Genomic DNA, 19,464 nt, shown 5'->3' on the forward strand with positions numbered 1-19,464 from the left:
TCTTGATTATGGCACTGGATACATGGGTTTAGCCTTTTGTCAAAATTCACTGAGTAAGATTATGACTGCCTAGACTGTCTAGACTGTCTTCCAATATTTCCTCTAAAACAGATACTAAATAACCTCAGTACAACCTGAATATAAAGAACATACAAACTTCAAAACTATAAAGGAAAGAGAAAAATAGTAAATTTCAGTGCACATCTCTCATCCTATGGTGCCTGACCCAGAGCCTAACTACCTCAAGGATCAAAGCAAGCAAAAGCAGTCTGAAAAAGACTGAAGAGATGGGAGAACTTGCAGTGGGCAAAAGTAAACTATGGGAAAGAAGACTAAGTGTATTTCAAGTCAAAAAATATTAAAATTTAATTTGGCAAGTTTTTAAAAGGGTTCATGCCAATTTTCCCAGCAACTCCAGAGGCTGATACAGGAGCATCTCAAGTTTCAGGCCAGCCTCAGAAATTTAGCAAGGCCCTCAGCAACTTAGTGAGACCTTGTCTCAAAATAAAAAATAAAAAGGACTGAAAATGTGGCTCAGTGATAAAGCACCCCAGGTTAAATACCCAGAACCAATGGGAAAAAAAATACAAAGTGTAGCTTCTTGGGGAGAGTGAGCAGTACTTTTTGGAAAAAGAGTCAAAAGGACAAAATTGAGAACACCACAGGACAGAAAAGAACAAATCACAATTAAGAAAAAAATTGCATGTGTACTGAATTATGTACATAGTTTTTGATCTTGTCATTATTCTCTAAATACAGTGTAACAACTATTTACATAGAATTTACACTGTACTGGGTACTATACCTATATGGAAGAGCGTGGCATGGTAGTGGCACATCTGTATTTTCATCTACTTAAGAGGTTGAGACAGGGGATGGGATTGTAGCTCAATGGTAGAGCGATTGCCTAGCATGTGTGAGGTACTGGGTTCGATCCTCAGCATCACATAATGAATAAAGTTGCCACCTTTAATCCCAGCAGCTCGGGAGGCTGAGACAGAAGGATGGCAAGTTCAAAGCCAGCCTCAGTAACAGCGAAGGCACTAAGCAACTCAACAAGACCCTGTCTCTAAATAAAATACAAAATAGGGCTGGGGATGTGGGGATGGTCAAGTGCCACTGTGTTCAATCACTGGTATAAATAAATATATAAATAAATAAATAGTAAGAATAAGGTTATTGTGTCCATTTACAACTAAAATAAATATTTTTTAAAAAAGAGGCTGAAACGGGATAATCTCAAATTCAGGCCAGTCTGCTTATGGAAGCCCTGTCTCAAAATAAAAAAAGGGCTGGAAATGGTAGAATGCTTACGTAGTATGTATGAGACCCTGGGTTTAATCCTCAGTACTATAAAAAAATTAAAAATTAAAAAATAAATATTTGGGAGGCTATGCTCAGATTATATACAAATACTATACTCTTTTACATAAGGGACTTAGAACATTTGTGGATTTTAGTGTTTGAGTGGAGTCCTAGAATCAGTCCCCAAATATATCAACTTTTTTTGTATACACACATACCTACTCTAAGGTTTAATTTATAAATTATGCACAGTAAAAGATTAAAAATAAAAATAAAACAGTGACAACAATATACTGTAATAAAGGTTATGTGAACATGGTTTCTCTCAAAATATCTTATCATTCTGTGCTCAGCCTTTTTCTGATGATGATATTATGATGATACAATGCCTACTTGATGAGATGAAATGGGGTGAATGACACAGGTATTGTGATACTGTGTTAGACTACCACAAAAGCACTGTAAATTAATCCTATAACCTAGATGCTACTGAATGACTAGCCAAATGGTTAGCATATCCAGAATGCATATGCTGGACAAAGATCAGATGATTTACTTCCTGGGCATGAAGTCTTGAGATTTCATCACACTATTCAGAATAGCACATAAATTTAAAACTTAAGAATTATTTCTAGAATTTTCCATTTAATATTTTCAGACCACTTATGATATCTGATCACTGAACACACAGAAAGCAAAACTGAAGATAAAGGGACATTAGTATAATAATAAAATATTCCATATACTTGAAATTCAAGAATACACAGAAGTGATCAATGGTGATGGACACAAGAACAGTAACTGTCAGAGGCAGGAGATGTGGGTAATTGATTTGAAAAGTGCATAAAGGCCATGGATATATTCAGTATTTTCATCTGGATTATGATTACACAGATATATGTTTTTCAAAATTCATTAAGCCAAATACTTAAGATTGATAGACCTTACTGCTTATAAATAATACTTAAAAGAATATTGTTAGATTATTTTAAAGACATCAATATATCTGTTTTATTTAGGAATTAGTCTTTGTCACCTGTTTTTTTTTCCTTAAATATTATATCCTTAAACTAGACCAAGTTTTTAACTACTTATTTTCTTTACCTGAAGCATGTAGTTCCATTCTCTTTTACTTTATTTTTCTGAAGAGTAGATGCTTGAAGCGACAGGATTTTATTTCCAGGCAAAGTAATTTGCTTTAGAATGGAAGCTATAAAAACAAACAAGAAAGGAAAAAGTAGAATATCAAAAAAGCAATTATGCCACATTAGGAAAAATTCAGAGCTTCAGTTTTAAAAATATATATATACACTAATAAAAAAAAATTCAAGCTTCCCCAGAACTTTGTCTAAATTCAAATAGGACAATGAATATATTCCCTACATTTAAAAAAATCATCTTATAAAATAAAGATCCCTCCATTTCTCTTTATATGGTCTCAAGTTGCCTATAGCATCACTATAAAAACCATCATGTACAAAAGGTAATGGAAACATAGGTTAATAATATATCCTTTATATTAATATATTTTTAAAACACTTAAAAGATCTACCTTACTTGATTTCCAAACTACATTTTTTAAAAGGTTATAGCAAGTTTTATAAGTTTGAAAAATACTTATTTAGATTGTCTTATCTAATTATGGAATACCATAAGTAGTTGCTTCATTTACTCTAAAACAACCTACACCCCTAAAAACTATATATGTTCAGAGACTATAATAGTTATCATTCAGTATTCTCTTAAGTACCAACTTTAAAAATCCAACTTTCTTTTGCTTTTTATTTTTATTTTATTTTTTGGTTATCAATGGGTCTTTATTTTATTTATTTACTTATATTCGGTGCTGAGAATCGAAACCACTGCCTCATACATGCTAGGCAAGTGCTCTACCACTGAGCTACAAACCCAGCCCCCGAAATCTCTCTTAATACAACAAATAAGTTGTACAAAACCCACCACATTCCACAAACAGTATGATGAGGCAAGCCAGATCAGTGTCTACCTGGAAGAAACTTACTAGCAGGTATTACAGTGTTCACTGGCATCTTATTCTGTCCAGATTTCTGAATGGTCAATGCTGGGGAATGGGAAATTGTGGTCACTTGTTTTGCAATGCCTCCTGAAGGCTGCTGGACAACCTGAAATAATTAGAACTATCAGTACAGTCATTCAACTAAACATGCTATAAAAAGAAAGGACAAAATTTCACTTTTAATAACTGCCTGAGCTCACTCAGCTATAAATATATTTAAAATTTAAATTTGTATGTAGTAAAATGATCTTATTCAAAAGTGAAAGACATGACTATCTCACACACTATACTATTATACTAGAATTCAAGTTTATAAAATCCCCACAGGGTTCCTATTTTTACTTTTTAACTTATGAAAAATTTCAGACATATACAAAAATACAGATTATCCAGATTAAACAATGACTCATTCTTGAACAATCTTGTTTCTTCTTTACCTGGTCCATTTTTCTATCTCCCACAATTGTTTATTATTTTAAAGCAAATCCCAGATATAACTTTTACCCATAAATATTTCAAAATACACCTTTAAAAAGTTAAGGACTTTTTATGTGCTGTTTTTCAAAAGTATCTTCCTAAACCATTTGGAAAAATGATAATGCTAAAGGCATTCTCCAAGATAAAAATTCAAGAAATTCAGAGAGGATTGGGGGGCAAAGAGAGAAAACAAAGTAATAACAGTGCTATTACTTTTGGCTTCAAAGAAAAAGAAAAGCCAGAACAGCAGAGGGTCATTTATTCACTTCAAGGAACAATTATATATTTGGGCCAAGAACTGAATTATTTAGATGTACTTAAACTCCCATATGGGTAATATAAATGAGCAATGGTCTGGGCAGGATATAGACTTCTGAGTAGAATCTTGGGAGTACAATTCATTTCACTTTCTAATATTTGTGAACAAAATTAAAAGGCAAGTGTATATTACTAAAAAACAGTGAGAAAATAATGTTCTGTAAAGTAATCCTACTGGAACTAATGTTCCTAGAGAAAAAAAATACAAGCTGAAGTAAATCAATTGCTATCATTCTTTGGTAACAGAAAAGAACTGGAAAAATAATGCATTTCAATGAAGTTGAGATCATACTTTTATAAAGTCCTAGGGATCAGATTTAAAGTATACGAAGTAATATATACATCTGGAATCTCATTTATGCAGTCAATTTCATTTTATAAGTCAATTTCACTTTATAAGTTTCTTCTTTTAAGTATTTGAATTATGAGAGATAGTAATAAGATATTATTAGTAAGTTGTTTACCAGCTAGTCTTCCTACCATTTTTGATGGGTACATGAAAATTACATAAAGTTTTCAGGTGGGATTTTAAAACCCTAGGCGTGGTGTGGTGGTGCACATCTGTAATCCCAGTGGCTCAGGATGCTGAGGTAGGAGGATTCCAAGTTCAAAGCCAGCCTCAGCAAAGAAGTAAGACCCTGTCTCAAAATAAAAAAATAAAAAGGGCTGGGGATGTGACTCAGTGGTTAAGCACCCTTGTGTTCAATTCCTGATACCAAACAAACAGCAACAACCTAGGTCCCCATCAGTCCTCATCTTAACGATGCTATCCTAAGGAGCACATGTAACTAATCTAAAAATCTAACAACAACAACAAAAAAAAGGGACAACGTGCACTCTAGCACACCGGCCAAGCAAAATAAAACATAATGAGCAATAATGTATAAGAGATTTCACTGGTCTTCTTTCAAAGAAAGTATCTAAACCCACTTTATTAGTCATCTAATGGAGAATGAAATCATTTTAGTGAAATGGAAATTGGCCCAAAGAAGACATATTTATTCTTATTTGGCAAGGAAAAGAAAAACTATTGTGCTCTTTAAAAACTAAGACCCTAATTTACTTTCCCTTCAAAACAAACTCTGGCCGGGTGCAGTGGTGCATACCTGTAATTACTTAGCAGCTCAGAAGGCTGAGGCAGGGGGATTACAAGTTCAAATCCAGCCTCAGCAACTTAGAGTGAAGCCTTTTCTCAAAATACAAAATAAAAAATGGTCTGGGGATATGGCTCTGGGGGTTAAGCATCCCTGGGTTAAATCCCAGGTACAAAACAAAACAAAACTCCGGAATCAAGGAAAGAAAGGGAAAGAGTACATACCTTAGCTTTCTTTACACCTCAAGTTCTGATGTCTTATTGGGGATGTTAACATAAACTAATGTTCAAGCAATTTATAGAAATTACAGGTCTAGAAATGCTAAGCAATATTCTTGTTTCTTTCATATTAACTATAATCTGATATATGTGACAAGGAATTATTTTAAATAATACCTTGATACCATTAATATGAAGTTCTAGAAAAAGGAAAATTAATCCATGGAGGAAATTATCAGAACAGTTGCTGCTTCTGGAAGATGGCAATGGGGTCTGAATGGGAAAGGGCAATAAGATGATGGCAATAATCTATATTTTGATGAATGGAGAAGGGGCACGAGAGAACAAGTCTACATTTTGACAACTCAGATGAGGCAGGAGAGAGCTCAGAGATTATAATGACAACAGTCTATATTTTGATGAGAGGTCTGAATTACACAGCAGTATGAACTTAATGTCAAAAAAAACTTTTCATGTGGTACAAATGAAATCTGTGCTTGTCATTGTAAATAGATATGCCTCAAAAGAAAAAAAATATAAACAAATATTGAACTGTGATATCTATATTTAATAATTTAGGAAAAAATCTTTGAAATCCATCAAAAAATTAAGATAGACAGCTAGGGGGCTGGGGATGTAGCTCAAGTGGTAGTGCGCTCACCTAGCATGCATGAGGCACTGGGTTCGATTCTCCGCACCACAAAAAACAAACAAACAAACAAAAAAAGATATTGTGTCCATCTAAAACTAAAAAATAAATATTTTTTTTTAAAAAAGACATCTGGATAAATACATAATAAATCAAGTTTAACAGCTATAAATGCTAGAATTGTACGATGTTTACTATAAATCTCAATTTCTCTACATATCAAAATTCTTATAAAAATTTTTATTGACTAATATAAAGACATGGACACTATAATGTCTCCAGTTTTATTTTCCACAAATTCTAATATATTCTTATAAAACAAACTATCTCTTAAGTAAATTTGAATAAACTAGCATCAAACAACCTATATATCAAGAATATTATGATAACAATTCTAATTCAGTTATAGCCCATGAGGAATTTACTGTGCAATTGCTATTTATATATGGTAAATAAACGGTAGGCCTTACTTGGATTCAACCTCTTTCTTCATTAGTCCTATTCAAGTAAAAGTAAAATCAAAAACTAATTCCAGGGGCTGGGGATGTGGCTCAGGCGGTGGCACGCTCGCCCGGCATGCGTGCGGCCCAGGTTCGATCCTCAGCACCACATACCAACAAAGATGTTGTGTCCGCCGAGAACTAAAAAATAAATATTAAAAATTCTCTCTCTCTCTCTCTCTGTCTCTCTCTCTCCTCTCTCACTCTCTCTTTAAAAAAAAAAAACTAATTCCACCTTTCCACTCTCATAAATAGAATGCAAAAAAGGAAGAAAAAAGACAAACTACTTAGGATCCAAGGTCAGTTCAATAACTGAGGGTCAACTACTTGAGCCAATGAAAAATTTTACCAATTTTTTCCTAACTCAATTTTTACTTATTTTCTCTTTTCTAAAGAAAATATTGGCAACCACCATGATAACAAACTAAAATTTACACCTTGAAAATATTTTTCCTATCCTGTGAGAACTGTGACTTCAGAGGCAATTAGCACACTTAACTCTCACTAATTATTTCACATAGCATGTGTTTGTTGTAAAATTCTTTAAGAATTTCTCCTACCTCAAAATAATTAGGTGCAAGTAAAAATAGAACAATTTTTCTTTTTTAGTATTTAGGGTAAATTTATTTTAGGAGTTCAGTTTTACTTTAATACAGTGAAATTGAAAGTTATCACACACTGCACAAATAACTCATTTGTTTTTCTCTTATATCCACAAAAGAGTAATATTTGGAGAGTGGCCACTTATTAAATATTTGTGATACTGTTAAAGAAGAAATACAATAGAGGGGAAATACACATTTAAAATAAGAAAACAAATAACAATAAAAATTTCCTACCTTATCTCCAAGTAAAAGTTATTTTTAAAGATACTTAAGTGATAATATTATATTATGTGCATGTGCAAGCATATACAATGGATCCCACTATCATGTATGATTATAATGCATAAATAAAAGTATATTTTAAAAAGGAAAAAATACTTGAAAGCAAAAAATAAAAAAGAGACTTAAGGATAAGTAAATGCAAGACTACTATAACAATATTCAGCTTACTCTCCAAAATTATCCACCTTTCTGGCAAAAATAGAGGTCAGGGATTTTGAATTAACTTTCCTCATTCATGAATTGTATTTGCATATATTGTGAATCTGGGGTTTTTTTATTTTATTCATTTAAATCAGTTAAAATGTTTATCAAAATTTATATTTTAAAACGAACAGACTGAAATTAAAATTTAGCTTTTCTAAATTAAATTAGCTTTGCTAATTAAAATGAAATTTAATTTAGCTTTTGCTCAAACAAGTAAAACACTTTTTTTTTTCACAAATATCAAAGGGAAGATTTTTCAGCAAAGTCTTCTGAAAGTTTCTACTTAATTATCTTACCTAGCTTTAGTAACCCATAATCCAACTCATCCACTCTCCACCTTGAAACAAAAACTAGAAGTAAAATGTTAAGTTCAATATTTAGTTTGAGTATATAATATAATAGCTACTATGCCAACACTGATAGGCAGCCAATAACATGTCATTTATAGGAATTGAATTCTTAGGTAAAATCCCCAGAACTACTTATTAGGGCCATATTTCAACATTTCAAGTATCTGAGTGTAAACTGAAAAACAGCTAAAAGAAACTGAACAATTTCAGTTAATTTACATGAAAGCTTTGGCAGAACCCCCAAGTATAATATATAATAATCAATGAGACAGAAAGGATAGCATGCAGTGAAAACTCCATTTTTGTAAAAGCAGTTAATAGATAAAAATATATACTTTGATAAAATATTAATAATGTAAAATCTAATCCCTACAATGATAGTTTAAGAATATTTTTCTTATAACTTGAAAGCATAATATTTAGATACCTTACCTAAGAGGCAGGCCATACAATTCTCCAGAAGAACTACTACAATTGAGAAGTAAATATTGTGGAAAAAGTTTTAAATTCACAAATAATTAAAGAAATAAATTACCAAAATTCTAAACTTGACATATTTAGACAGTCATCCAAGCCAGGTGTGGTGGAACATACCTGGAATATCTGCTGAGGCAGAAAGATTTCAAGTTCAAAGCCAGCCTCAGCAACATAGTGAAACCCTATCTCAAAAAATAAAGGGCTGGGGATGTGGCCCAGTAGTTAAGAAACCCTGGGTTCAATCCGTAGTAAAAAAAAAAAAAAAAAAAAAGACAGCCAAATGCATATTCTTTACACCATACTGAGTTACATGGATCCTATGGTCTGGTGTGGTCTCTCATACTTTGAATGATTATTTGCATATTTCTTATAAGGTATATAAAATGCTTTAGTCTTTTCTAGCACCTTCAGTATTTTAAGCCTCACTTTGGATTAAGATTAAATTGGTACTTTCCTTAAAATATTATTTTTCTAAATCAGCTGACTTGAAAGAGTACCCTAGTTCTATCCTCTCTATACATTACCATACAAAATGCTTTTGTTCTTTTAGACCAAGTAAATCTGTTATTCAATAAATTCACAAGGCATCTTCAGTGACCTGCCACTGTGGATTTTGCCATTTTAAATAGATAGGTATGAATAGGCATATCAAATCAAAATAAAAAGAAAGCAAAATTCACATTTTATATTTAATATTATGGTGGAATATTAAATTTTTCACCACCTTTTTTAGGAATAAAAGTATGAATTAAAATCCCCCTAAAATTTACCATCAGATTTTGTTACCTTTTTTTGTAATTTAAATTATTTCTAATGTATAACAAATTAAACCCCAAAAATGTAAATGCTGTCAAGATATTATTATATTACCGGATAGTTTTCTGCTTCAAGACATTCCAGAAACCTAGAAGGTCCTGCTGGAAGCATCATAACCAAACCCTAATGGCAAAGTCACAGGATTTTAGACTGAAATCCACTACTTGCTGACTAATACTGGATAGGTCACTTAGAATTTCTGGATCTTTAGTTTTCTCCAAGCCTTTTCCTCATAAGAATTTAAAAATCCACTGCACAGAAGCAATATGCTCTTAGAAGTCTATGTAGCTAACAAAGTATTATTTCTCCTTAGGGACCTATGTGCTACAAGATTGTCAATAATGATTAGTTAGCATTGGTTCAATCATCAGTTATGACCCATAAAAAGGATTTCAATTCTATTCAGTTCTTCCCCAAAGAAGCCTTTCCTTGGGGTAATTCCTCTGTTGCAGTGGTCCTCAAACCTGGCTTATCAGAACAATGTTTAATTTTTTAATCACTGCTTCTAAAAAGTTTGTTTTAGAAGAAGAAACAAGAACAACTCCCAGACCAACCAAAGCTACTCCCCAACCACCAACCAAAGCCACACACTATGGCATCCCCTCATCCAGTGCCTGTGTCCGGCTGTCATCCCCATCCATGCCCAAGAGAAAGGCTGCCGGGGATGCTAACAAAGTCAAGTTGAAGAATGAACCAGAGAATATCCGCAAACTCCTGCTCCTCCAGAGCCAGAGCTCAAGCCTAAAAAGGCCCGGTAAAGAAGGGAGAGAAGGTATCCAAGTGAAAACATGATGCTGGCCAGGATGGCAATAACTGCAGAAGATGGAGATACCTTAAAACAGACAAGCACAGAAAGCTGACGGTGCTAGAGATGCGGAGTGAAGGATGCACATTTTTGATGATGGTGTACTTCTAGTGACTGAACAGTTTAAAATACTATTTTTTTTAACCAAGTTTCATAAAAATGCAGAACTTTGTTTTGCCTTTTTTTAAAAACTATATTGTTAGCACACGATATGTTAGAATCTAGATGTGAGGTGTCCCCTAAAGCTCTAGTGTGAGACAATGCAAGAGGTTTTAGGAGGTGAAAGATTGGGTTATGACGGCTTTAAATCAGTGCATTAATCCACTGACAGGAATTAACTGAGTGGTAACTGTAGGCAGGTAGGGTGTGGCTAGAGGGCATAGGTCACTGGGGTATGCCTTTGGGGTACGTTTTGTGTATGGTCAGGAGAGCTCTCTGTTTCTTGGTGGCCATGTCCTGAGCCGCTTTTCTCCACCACACTCTTTTGCCAAGATGTTCTGCCTCACTTCAGGCCCCAAGAATGGAGCTGGCCATCGATGGATTGAGACCTCTGAAAACGTGAGCCCCAAAATAAACTTTTCCTCCTCTTCAGTATTCTTGTCAGGTCTTTTGGTTGTAGCAGTGAAAAATAAGCTGATTAAAACAGAACATTTCATTGTTTTGGGGGAAGTAACATAGGTCACTAATAGAATGTCTCCAAAATTGAGTTGCTGTAGGGAAAACACCTTACCCTACTAGTTTTGAGAGATTTCCTCTTGGCTCCCAGGAGGAGGGATTCCCTAACACTGACACATACAGTCACCTTGACACAAATGCCTTGTGGTGTGGAAAAACTCAAATTTATCTTGATGTTCTCCTCTCCCTCTCTATCAGTGTGGATTTACTCCTCTGAACCCAGAGACATGTAGGGACATGACTCCCCAAAATTGGTTTTACCCATATGTCAAGCAATCTGAACTTTCCAGTGACATCACTGAGATAGTGCCCCTCAAAAGAACATTAGTTCCTTTTCTACATTAATGATATTCAGATTGATAATTCTGCCTTTTTCATTTCATTTCCTGAAAATCAGGGTTAAATATGAAATGCCAATCCTCACTCTAAACTTTCCCTATTCAGAACATCAGTTGATGACTTTTTGATGGTTTTATGGTACTTTCTGATTTTGGTAGTCTACCCAAGAAAGGAGTTTGAAAGTTGCTGTAGACTTTTAACAATTGCTTACCCATGTCCTACTTGAAATATCTCATGTTTATGAAAAGAATCTTTAATAAAGCTGGATATATGGGGCTTGGAAAAAATGTAAAATGTTGCTCTATCTCTGAGGCAAACAGAGAAATCTTGCACTGCAGGTGTATTTGAAAATCAGACCGAGAATAGGAAGGGCTAAAAAAAGATTCACGCATAGGAAATTACTATTACTTCCCAGCTATACAAAAGTTAAGACTCCCTACAATTCTGGGTACCTTATCTTCCCCCTTTTTTTGTGTGTGGGGGGGAATGTTAGTTACCAGAGATTGAACTCAGGGGCACTTAACAACTAAGCCATATCACTAGCCTTTTTTTGCATTTTATTAGGGTCTCACTGAGTTGCTTAGCGCCTCACCGTTGCTGAGGCTGGCTTTGAACTCTCAGTTCTCCTACCTCAACCTCTGAAGCTGCTGGGATTATAGGCATGAGCCACCGGGCCTGGCTTATCTTCTCTTTTGATTCTATGTCCAAAGCAGCCCTCTACCTCAGAAGACAATAATCCATAGATATTAGCCTCTAATTCTGATCTGCAAACAAGGGTGGTGAGTATACACATAGTTTACATTCCAAGGAACAATGAACTAAAAATTTTCAAAACACAACCTCTAACACAAAGGCTTACAAAAAAGAACATGGGCAATCACCAAAAATCAAAAGAAAGCAAACTGTTATGGTATAAAGAAGGGAAGAACTTTACAAGAAAAACCATGTACTCTCTCCCAAAAGCTAACAATACTCACACAGTCTTCTCACAAAATCTGTCTTCTCCTGAATAAAGCAGAACATTCTAGATATCAACTAATCAATAAACTGCTAAAATTTCCTTCTCTCACCTAAGAATCCCCCAAGTGATCAAATTTAGGAAAAAATACAACTTATTTATCCGTTCACCTGTCTTCCTCAGCATTTTTTTGAAAAAAAAAGAAATGTTATCATACTATCACCTATTTAAAGCCCTAGCTATTGGGCAATACAAAACAAAGGGACAGTATAAAACAACTAGCCCAGGCACTTAAAATATTATAACATAATGAACAACCACAAAAAACTGGAGAATTGTTCTAGATTAAAAAAGTGATAACTAAATGTAATAAGAAATTCTTCACTAGAAGCAAGAACAGGAAACATTATTGGGACAAGTGGGAAATACTGTACCAATATTAATGTCTCATGTATGATATGAATTGCTAATGTTTAAAAACAATTTTTTTTGTTAAGAGACACAGTATTTGGGGGAATGCACTGTCACAACTTCTGCAGCCAATTCTCAAAAATGATTTAGGAAAAAAAAATGTGTTTTTGTGCATGTGACTACAGACAAGGAGATGAAGCAAATGAGATTAAAAATTAACTGTCAAATTTGGTAGGATATATAGTCTTGCCAGTTTTTTACTAGTCTTGCCAATTTTCTGAATGTCTGAAACTTTCCAAATAAGTAACTGAGGAAAAATAAAATTTTACTCACTAATTGCTTGACTTTAACCGCCTGTGGAACACCAGCTGGCTGTGAAAGAAGGGGGCCCGGCTGGGCAAGTTTGATTTGGACTGGAGTGCCAATGACAGGTTTGTCAGGTGTGGTCCCAGCAGAAGAAATGACAGGTTTCACAGATGGAATACAAAGAGCTGCAGCTGAAGTTTCTCCAAAAGTTACTGATGGAAGAGCCAGTGTTACTGCTGCTCCAGAGACTACTGGTTTCTCAGGTTGAAGTGAGACATTTGTTACTGTATTTGGTACTGATGTCACAAGTGGTTTTGAAGTCTGAAGCAAAACAGTTCCAGCTGTTGTTCCTCCTGGTACAGAAGCTGGACCCACAGAATGTAGTGTCACAACTCCAGTTTTTGCACCCCCTGGACCAGCAAGTGGATTCAGAGCTTGCACAGATACAGTTCTAGATGTTGTTGTTCCAGAAACAATGATGGGCTTTTCAGACTGGGCTGAAGAAACTGTAGTTGTTGCCACAGGAGGTGTTGCTGTTGAGGTACAGGTGGTAATAACCACCTCACCAGAAGTCTGCTGAACACACTGCTGAATGAAGCTCTGGGAATTAGGCAGAAGTTGTCGTAAGGCAGTAACACTTTTCTGGAAACATGAAGAAAAAGAAGTAAATACTGAAAATAAGTTACACATAAAAACACTTCTCTCTCATCTTTATAACATAAAGCAAATCAAAACTACATCAAGTGTTTCAGTTGAGAAAACCTATTTTATCCAATCAGTATAAGATACAATTTAAAACCCAAAAGTGATTTTTCAATGTGAAATTATCATTTTTAGTATAAAACTTATTTTGGATATCTCAATTACCAACTTGGTAAAATAAAACACTATCCATAATCAGTGTAACTCCACATCGTGTACAACCACAAGAAAGGGAAGTTATACTCCATGTATGTATAATATGTAAAAATACATTCTACTGTCATGTATAACTAAAAAGAACAAATTAAAAAAAACACTATCATATTTCTCTGTATTCTATTCATCTAAACTCTTTAAAAGATCATTGCTGACTTTAGTAGCCATAAATTTACAATGCAGCAGAATTTCTTGTAAAATAACTTAAAAACTTTGGATAGAAATTGTCTTTACATTGAAATAGAGCTAATACAAACAAATGGATTTTTACAATCTAAAACAATTTTCTTAATTGAGTTATTAGCATATTTTCTGACTAAATTTTGAGTCAAGTATTTATCTTTGTATCTTTTACTAAAAGAACAAAGACAATTCAAGTGAAAAACTGTAGATTTTGCCTTTTCACTCCTGGGATTTTTGTTTGTAAAAATGAAAAAAAAAAAGATATGAAAATACAAAAATGGTAGGTTATCTTCATGAGCTGTTTGGTAAGATTTGCTTATTGTGACACTTAAAATTCAGTCACATTGCTTATTAAGAGTTAGAAACAATGGAAATACTCAAAGAATAAAATTTTTTAAAAAAATAAACCAGGCAGAGTGGTGCACGCCTGGATCCCAGCAACTTGAGAGTCTGAAGAAGGAGGATTGCAACTCTGAGGCCAGCCTCAGCAACTTAGCAAGACCCTGTCTCAAAGTAGAAAATAAAAAAGGGCTGGAGATGTAGTTCAGTGGTTATGTGCCCCTGGATTTAATCCCCAGTATCAAAAATAAATAAATAAAAAATAAATAAAAGCAAAAGCACAGTTTACACACACACACACACACACACACACACACAGATAGATAGAGATAGAGATAGATAGTAACGAAGGAAAGCAGAAAACCCTTCAAAAACTTTTTTCCAAAATATGAAAATGGCAAAAAACAAACAGCTGGAAATACATGGAAAAATGATTTAAGTAAGTTTAAACTGGGACTCTAACAGGAGATTCTCAGAAAACTATAATTGAAAAGAAATATTCAATAATAAGAGAGACAATGCAAATGAATATTTGAATTAATTATCTTTTCATTACCCGGCCAGAGTTAAACTAAAATGTTAATTCCTTCATCCCTATGTAATACCCAACCCCCAAAAGCTCTCAGGGATGGGGGCAGGGAAATTCTCTCAAGAAAAGAGTCTAAGAAAGATCCTTTAAAAAAAAAATGGACACAGGGCTGGGGACCTGACTCAAGTGGTAGCGCGCTCGCCTGGCATTCGAAAGGCCCGGGTTCGATCCTCAGTACCACATACAAAAAAGATGTTGTGTCCGCCAAAAACTAAAAAAAATAAATATTAAAAAAATTCTCTCTCTCTCTCTCTCTCTCTCTCTCTCTCTCTCTCTCTTTAAAAAACATGGATACAAAGTGCAAATCCTTCATAGTAACATTTGTAATTTACAGGTAATGTTATCTAGCAACAGGTAAAACAGCCTAAATTCTAGGCCTGTAAATTTGATTTTAAAAAATAATGTTAGAAGATTTAAATGGTCCTCTCTAAAATGGAAACTACTACTTAGCTCCAAAATTATACGTAAAGGATCTAGCAGAGCATCTGTTATGGTTTAGATTTTTTTTTTCTTTGAGGGGGTGGATTTACTCACGATTGAACCCAGGCATATCCACTAAGCCACATCCCCAGTCCTTTTAAATTTTTATTTTGAAACAGGGTCTTGCTTAAATTGCTGAAGCTGGCATCAGACTTGCAATCCTCTTGCCTCAGCCTCCCAAGTTGCTGGAATTATAGGTGGATGCCACCACGCCTGGCTGCTTGGGATGTTAAATGTCCTTGAAAGACCCATGTGTTAAAGATCTGATCCCCAGCCCCAGCATGTTGCTACTGAGAGACAGCAGAAATTTTAAGAGGTGGGGCCTACTCTTTGGGTTATTTGAACCATGCCTTCAAAGTGGATTGTGGGGCTTAGTCTTTTCTTCTTTCTTCCTTTCATCACCAAGCCATGAGGTTAGCAGTTTCACTCTGCCATGTCCTCCTGACACTGTACTGCCTCACAGAGGGCCAAAGCAATGGGACCCACTGATCATGGACTGGAACTGTGTGACAAAATGTTTCTCTTTAAAAGTCTAAACATCTCAGGTATATGTTATAGTAATCGATAGCTAACTAACAACATCTGCTACATAAATTTTCCTCCTTCTCCTTCACAGTATAAACAATAAGTACAAAACACACATATACTCAAAGAGAGTGAGTCATCATTATGAAATGCAGTACCTAGAGCTGAAGACCTTTCCAATGAAAGGGATTCAGGAAGAAAAGCCTCTAATTTCTCAATCAAGTGGACAAATGGGTCATACAGAAAAGAGTATGAATCGTTTCACAAATAGCTCATCATCTTTTTAGGCAAATTTATCCAATCCTAGTTATGGATTCTAGAAGTGTAAAGGACAAATCTCTTTTATACATATGTGCTTAAAATATATAATGATCCTTTGACTTCATTTCCCCAGATCAAGTCTTCTCTGGCTAATACATTCTCAGTCTCTTTAGTTACACTTCATATCACATGACTTATCCTAATCAATTTAGCTACCTACTCAGGAATACTTTCTGGTGTTAAAACATCTTATGAAAACAGGATGCTTGTATCTTCCTTTCCACTTCTCTTTCATGAAGCAACAAAAGGAGTTTTTAAAGCCTCCTACATCTCCCCTAGACAACTAACCCAAAAATTTCAAAAGGCAACTCCTCATTCTATTATGTCAAAATTTATGGGATGACTTAGGCATGGTGGTGCACACCTGTCATCTCAGCAACCTGGGAGGCTAAGGCAGAAGGATCAGAAGCTCAAGGTCACCTTTACAAGTTGGTGAAACCCTAAACAACTTAGCAAGATCTGGTTTCAAAATAAAATATTAAAAGGCCAGGTGCAGTGGCACACAAGCCTATAATCCTAGTGGCTCAGGAGGCTGAGGCAGAGGACAATATGAATTCAAAGCCAGTCTCAGCAACTTAGTGAGGCCCTAAACAATTCAAGAGACCCTGTCACTAAATAAAATATTATAAAGGGCTGGGGATGTGGCTCAGTAGTAAAACATCCCTTGATTCAATAACCCCACCCCCACCCAAAAAAAACATGGCTTTTTGGTTCATTACAGCCCAGACTCTTTAATGACTTTATACATTTCAATTTAATTCCTTTTTAACTTCTGAGAATATAAATGGGATATTTTTAAGTCTGCAAAAATAAGCTCCTATTATCCAAGCTACTGCAATCCAGATTCTATATACTTCAATAAACCATAGGTTATGTCTAACAATATAAATTAATTTTTTAAATTCTAATTTTCCCACCAAATTTGGCACTATTATGGTTTATCACTCTAAGAGAACATGAAATTTGGACAAATTAGAAAACCCTATTTTCTCACAATCACAAGAATTTGAATGTATTCCTGTACAATTGTTAAACAATATAACATTATATTCACGAATGAGATATTACTCCTGTTTTCTCAAAATGTTCAAATGAAAACAATACTATGACTGAGCCTTACAGTTTACAAAAGTACTGAAGTTCCTTCTCACATTGTTATATCTTCACACTGAATTACTGTCATGTTGAATATTCAGGTTTCAAATTATTTTTTTTTAAAGAATTTTAATATTTATTTATTTTTATTTTTTGGTGGACACAACATCTTTGTTTGTATGTGGTGCTGAGGATCAAACCTGGGCCGCATGAATGCCAGGTGAGCACGCTACCGCTTGAGCCACATCCCCAGCCCCTCAAATTATTTTAAAGAAATCTAATCCATATAATTTCTTCAAAGAATGTGACTCTACCTTAAGAAAAGGAACTAGATGAGGCTGAGGTGAAGACTTCAGTTCAACGTACAATTTCCTTGTAAATTCTTCTGCTTCAATTTTTGCATCCTAAAGAATGGGAGAAAGAAAACACATAGGTCTACAAATTTTCAGAATAGGCAAAGCTAGGGACGGTGATGCACAACTGTAGTCCCAGTTAAAATCATAAGGGTAAAGAAGGAGGATCACTTGAGCACAAGAGTTTGAGGTCAGCCTGGCCAGCATACGAAGACCCTGTCTTTTAAAGAAAAATTTAATTTAATTTAAAGATAAAAGCAGCAAACTCTGGGGGTATAGCTCAGTGCTTGGTTGCATGCATGAGTCCCTAGGATTGATCCTCAGCACTGCACAATTAAATAAAGAAGGGAGGCAAAGATTTGAAGCTTTTCACAAGTCCATCATTACATGGGAGCATTTTTTTCATTCACCAGAGAAATTAGTAAATCTAAATAATAGAAATGTATATTGAAAGAGAATACATTGAAGGAATGATTTTTCTTCTTGTGGGGGTGGAGGACATTCCAGTAAAACAAAAAAGTGAGAGAAGAGCTACATTATTACATCTTTCAAGAACAATTAAGAAGTAAAGACACAGGATTTTCTTAGGATAGAAAGAAGAAGTTATCTGGAGGATTTTGAAGTTTTTATTTTGTTTCTATAATTATTAATTATCTTAAGCTAAGATTATATTTTTAGAGTAATACTGAGTCCATAATAGCTGTCCCAAAGAACTTAGGAATGTTTACTTATTATTTTATATTCTAAGCACTTCAGGGATCTGTAAAGTTTAAAATATTTTTACATTAATACTAATCTTTTTTGCATTTTTCACTGTTGAAATATACCCTAAAGCTGTAAAAACAAGAACATGTAAAACTAATCGGAAGAAGCAGTAGCAAAGTGAAATAGTTGTCATCATACTCGACACTGCTGTGCATTTATAGTTATGAAAAAAATTATATGTTAGTTTTACTTTAAAACATTCTCTTTTTTTTTTTTTTTTTTTTTTTTTGGTGATGGGGGTGTGCAGGTACCAGAGATTGAACTCAGGGGCACTCAACCACTGAACCACAGCCCCAGCCCTATTTTTATTTTGTATTTTATTTACTTAGAGACAGGGTTCTCACTGAATTGCTTAGTGCCTCGCTAAATTGCTGGGGCTGGCTTTGAACTCCCAATCCTCCTATCTCAGCCTCCAGAGCCGCTGGGATTACAGGCATGTACCACAGCCCCCAGCTAAAACATTCTTGAGGGCTGGGGATGTGGCTCAAGTGGTAGTGCGCTCGCCTGGCATGCGTGCGGCCCGGGTTCGATCCTCAGCACCACATACAAACAAAGATGTTGTGTCTGCCGAAAACTAAAAAATAAATATTAAAATTTTTAAAAAATAATAAAATAAAAAAATAAAACATTCTTAATATAGTAAAAGTTAGTATTATTAAATCTCAACTCTTCAGTAGACAGATATCATTTTAATATTGTAGATAACAAAATGGAGGCCACACATAAAGGACTTCTACTGCAGGCCAAAGAAAGATGCTCACAGAAAAGTAGTTTATGATTGAATTACTAGCTAAATTAGCAGCTTTTTTTCCATTTTTACTAGAAAGAATTACGAAACAACTGTGGTTATTCAGACTTGGATATTTAGAAAATACTTTCTCAAAAACAAATAAAATGAACTCCATTTCTATGAGGAAAGCAATTGATAGTATTTATTGTTAATGATAAAAATTAAAGCTCCCAAGACAAAATAATAATTTGTTTGTTTGTTCAGTACTGGGGATTGAACCCAGAGATATTTACCCACTGAGCCAAATCCCTAGCCCTTTTTTTAAAAAAATATTTTTTTGAA

General features: G+C 34.5%; 1 protein-coding gene across 1 annotated transcript in view; it reads right to left on the reverse strand.

Moving 5' to 3' along the window:
- The window catches only part of Taf4b (TATA-box binding protein associated factor 4b), a 131,612-nt gene that overhangs the window by 86,446 nt on the left and 25,702 nt on the right, over positions 1 to 19,464 (reverse strand). The window contains exons 6-9 of the mRNA XM_021728930.3: positions 17,589 to 17,678; positions 12,852 to 13,466; positions 3,326 to 3,446; positions 2,410 to 2,515 (exon numbers count right to left, since the gene is read on the reverse strand). Coding sequence (XP_021584605.1) covers positions 2,410 to 2,515; positions 3,326 to 3,446; positions 12,852 to 13,466; positions 17,589 to 17,678 — 932 coding nt within the window. The remainder of the gene's footprint in view (positions 1 to 2,409; positions 2,516 to 3,325; positions 3,447 to 12,851; positions 13,467 to 17,588; positions 17,679 to 19,464) is intronic.

Source organism: Ictidomys tridecemlineatus, chromosome 13, assembly GCF_052094955.1.
Source record: "Ictidomys tridecemlineatus isolate mIctTri1 chromosome 13, mIctTri1.hap1, whole genome shotgun sequence".
Lineage (NCBI taxonomy): Eukaryota > Metazoa > Chordata > Mammalia > Rodentia > Sciuridae > Ictidomys > Ictidomys tridecemlineatus.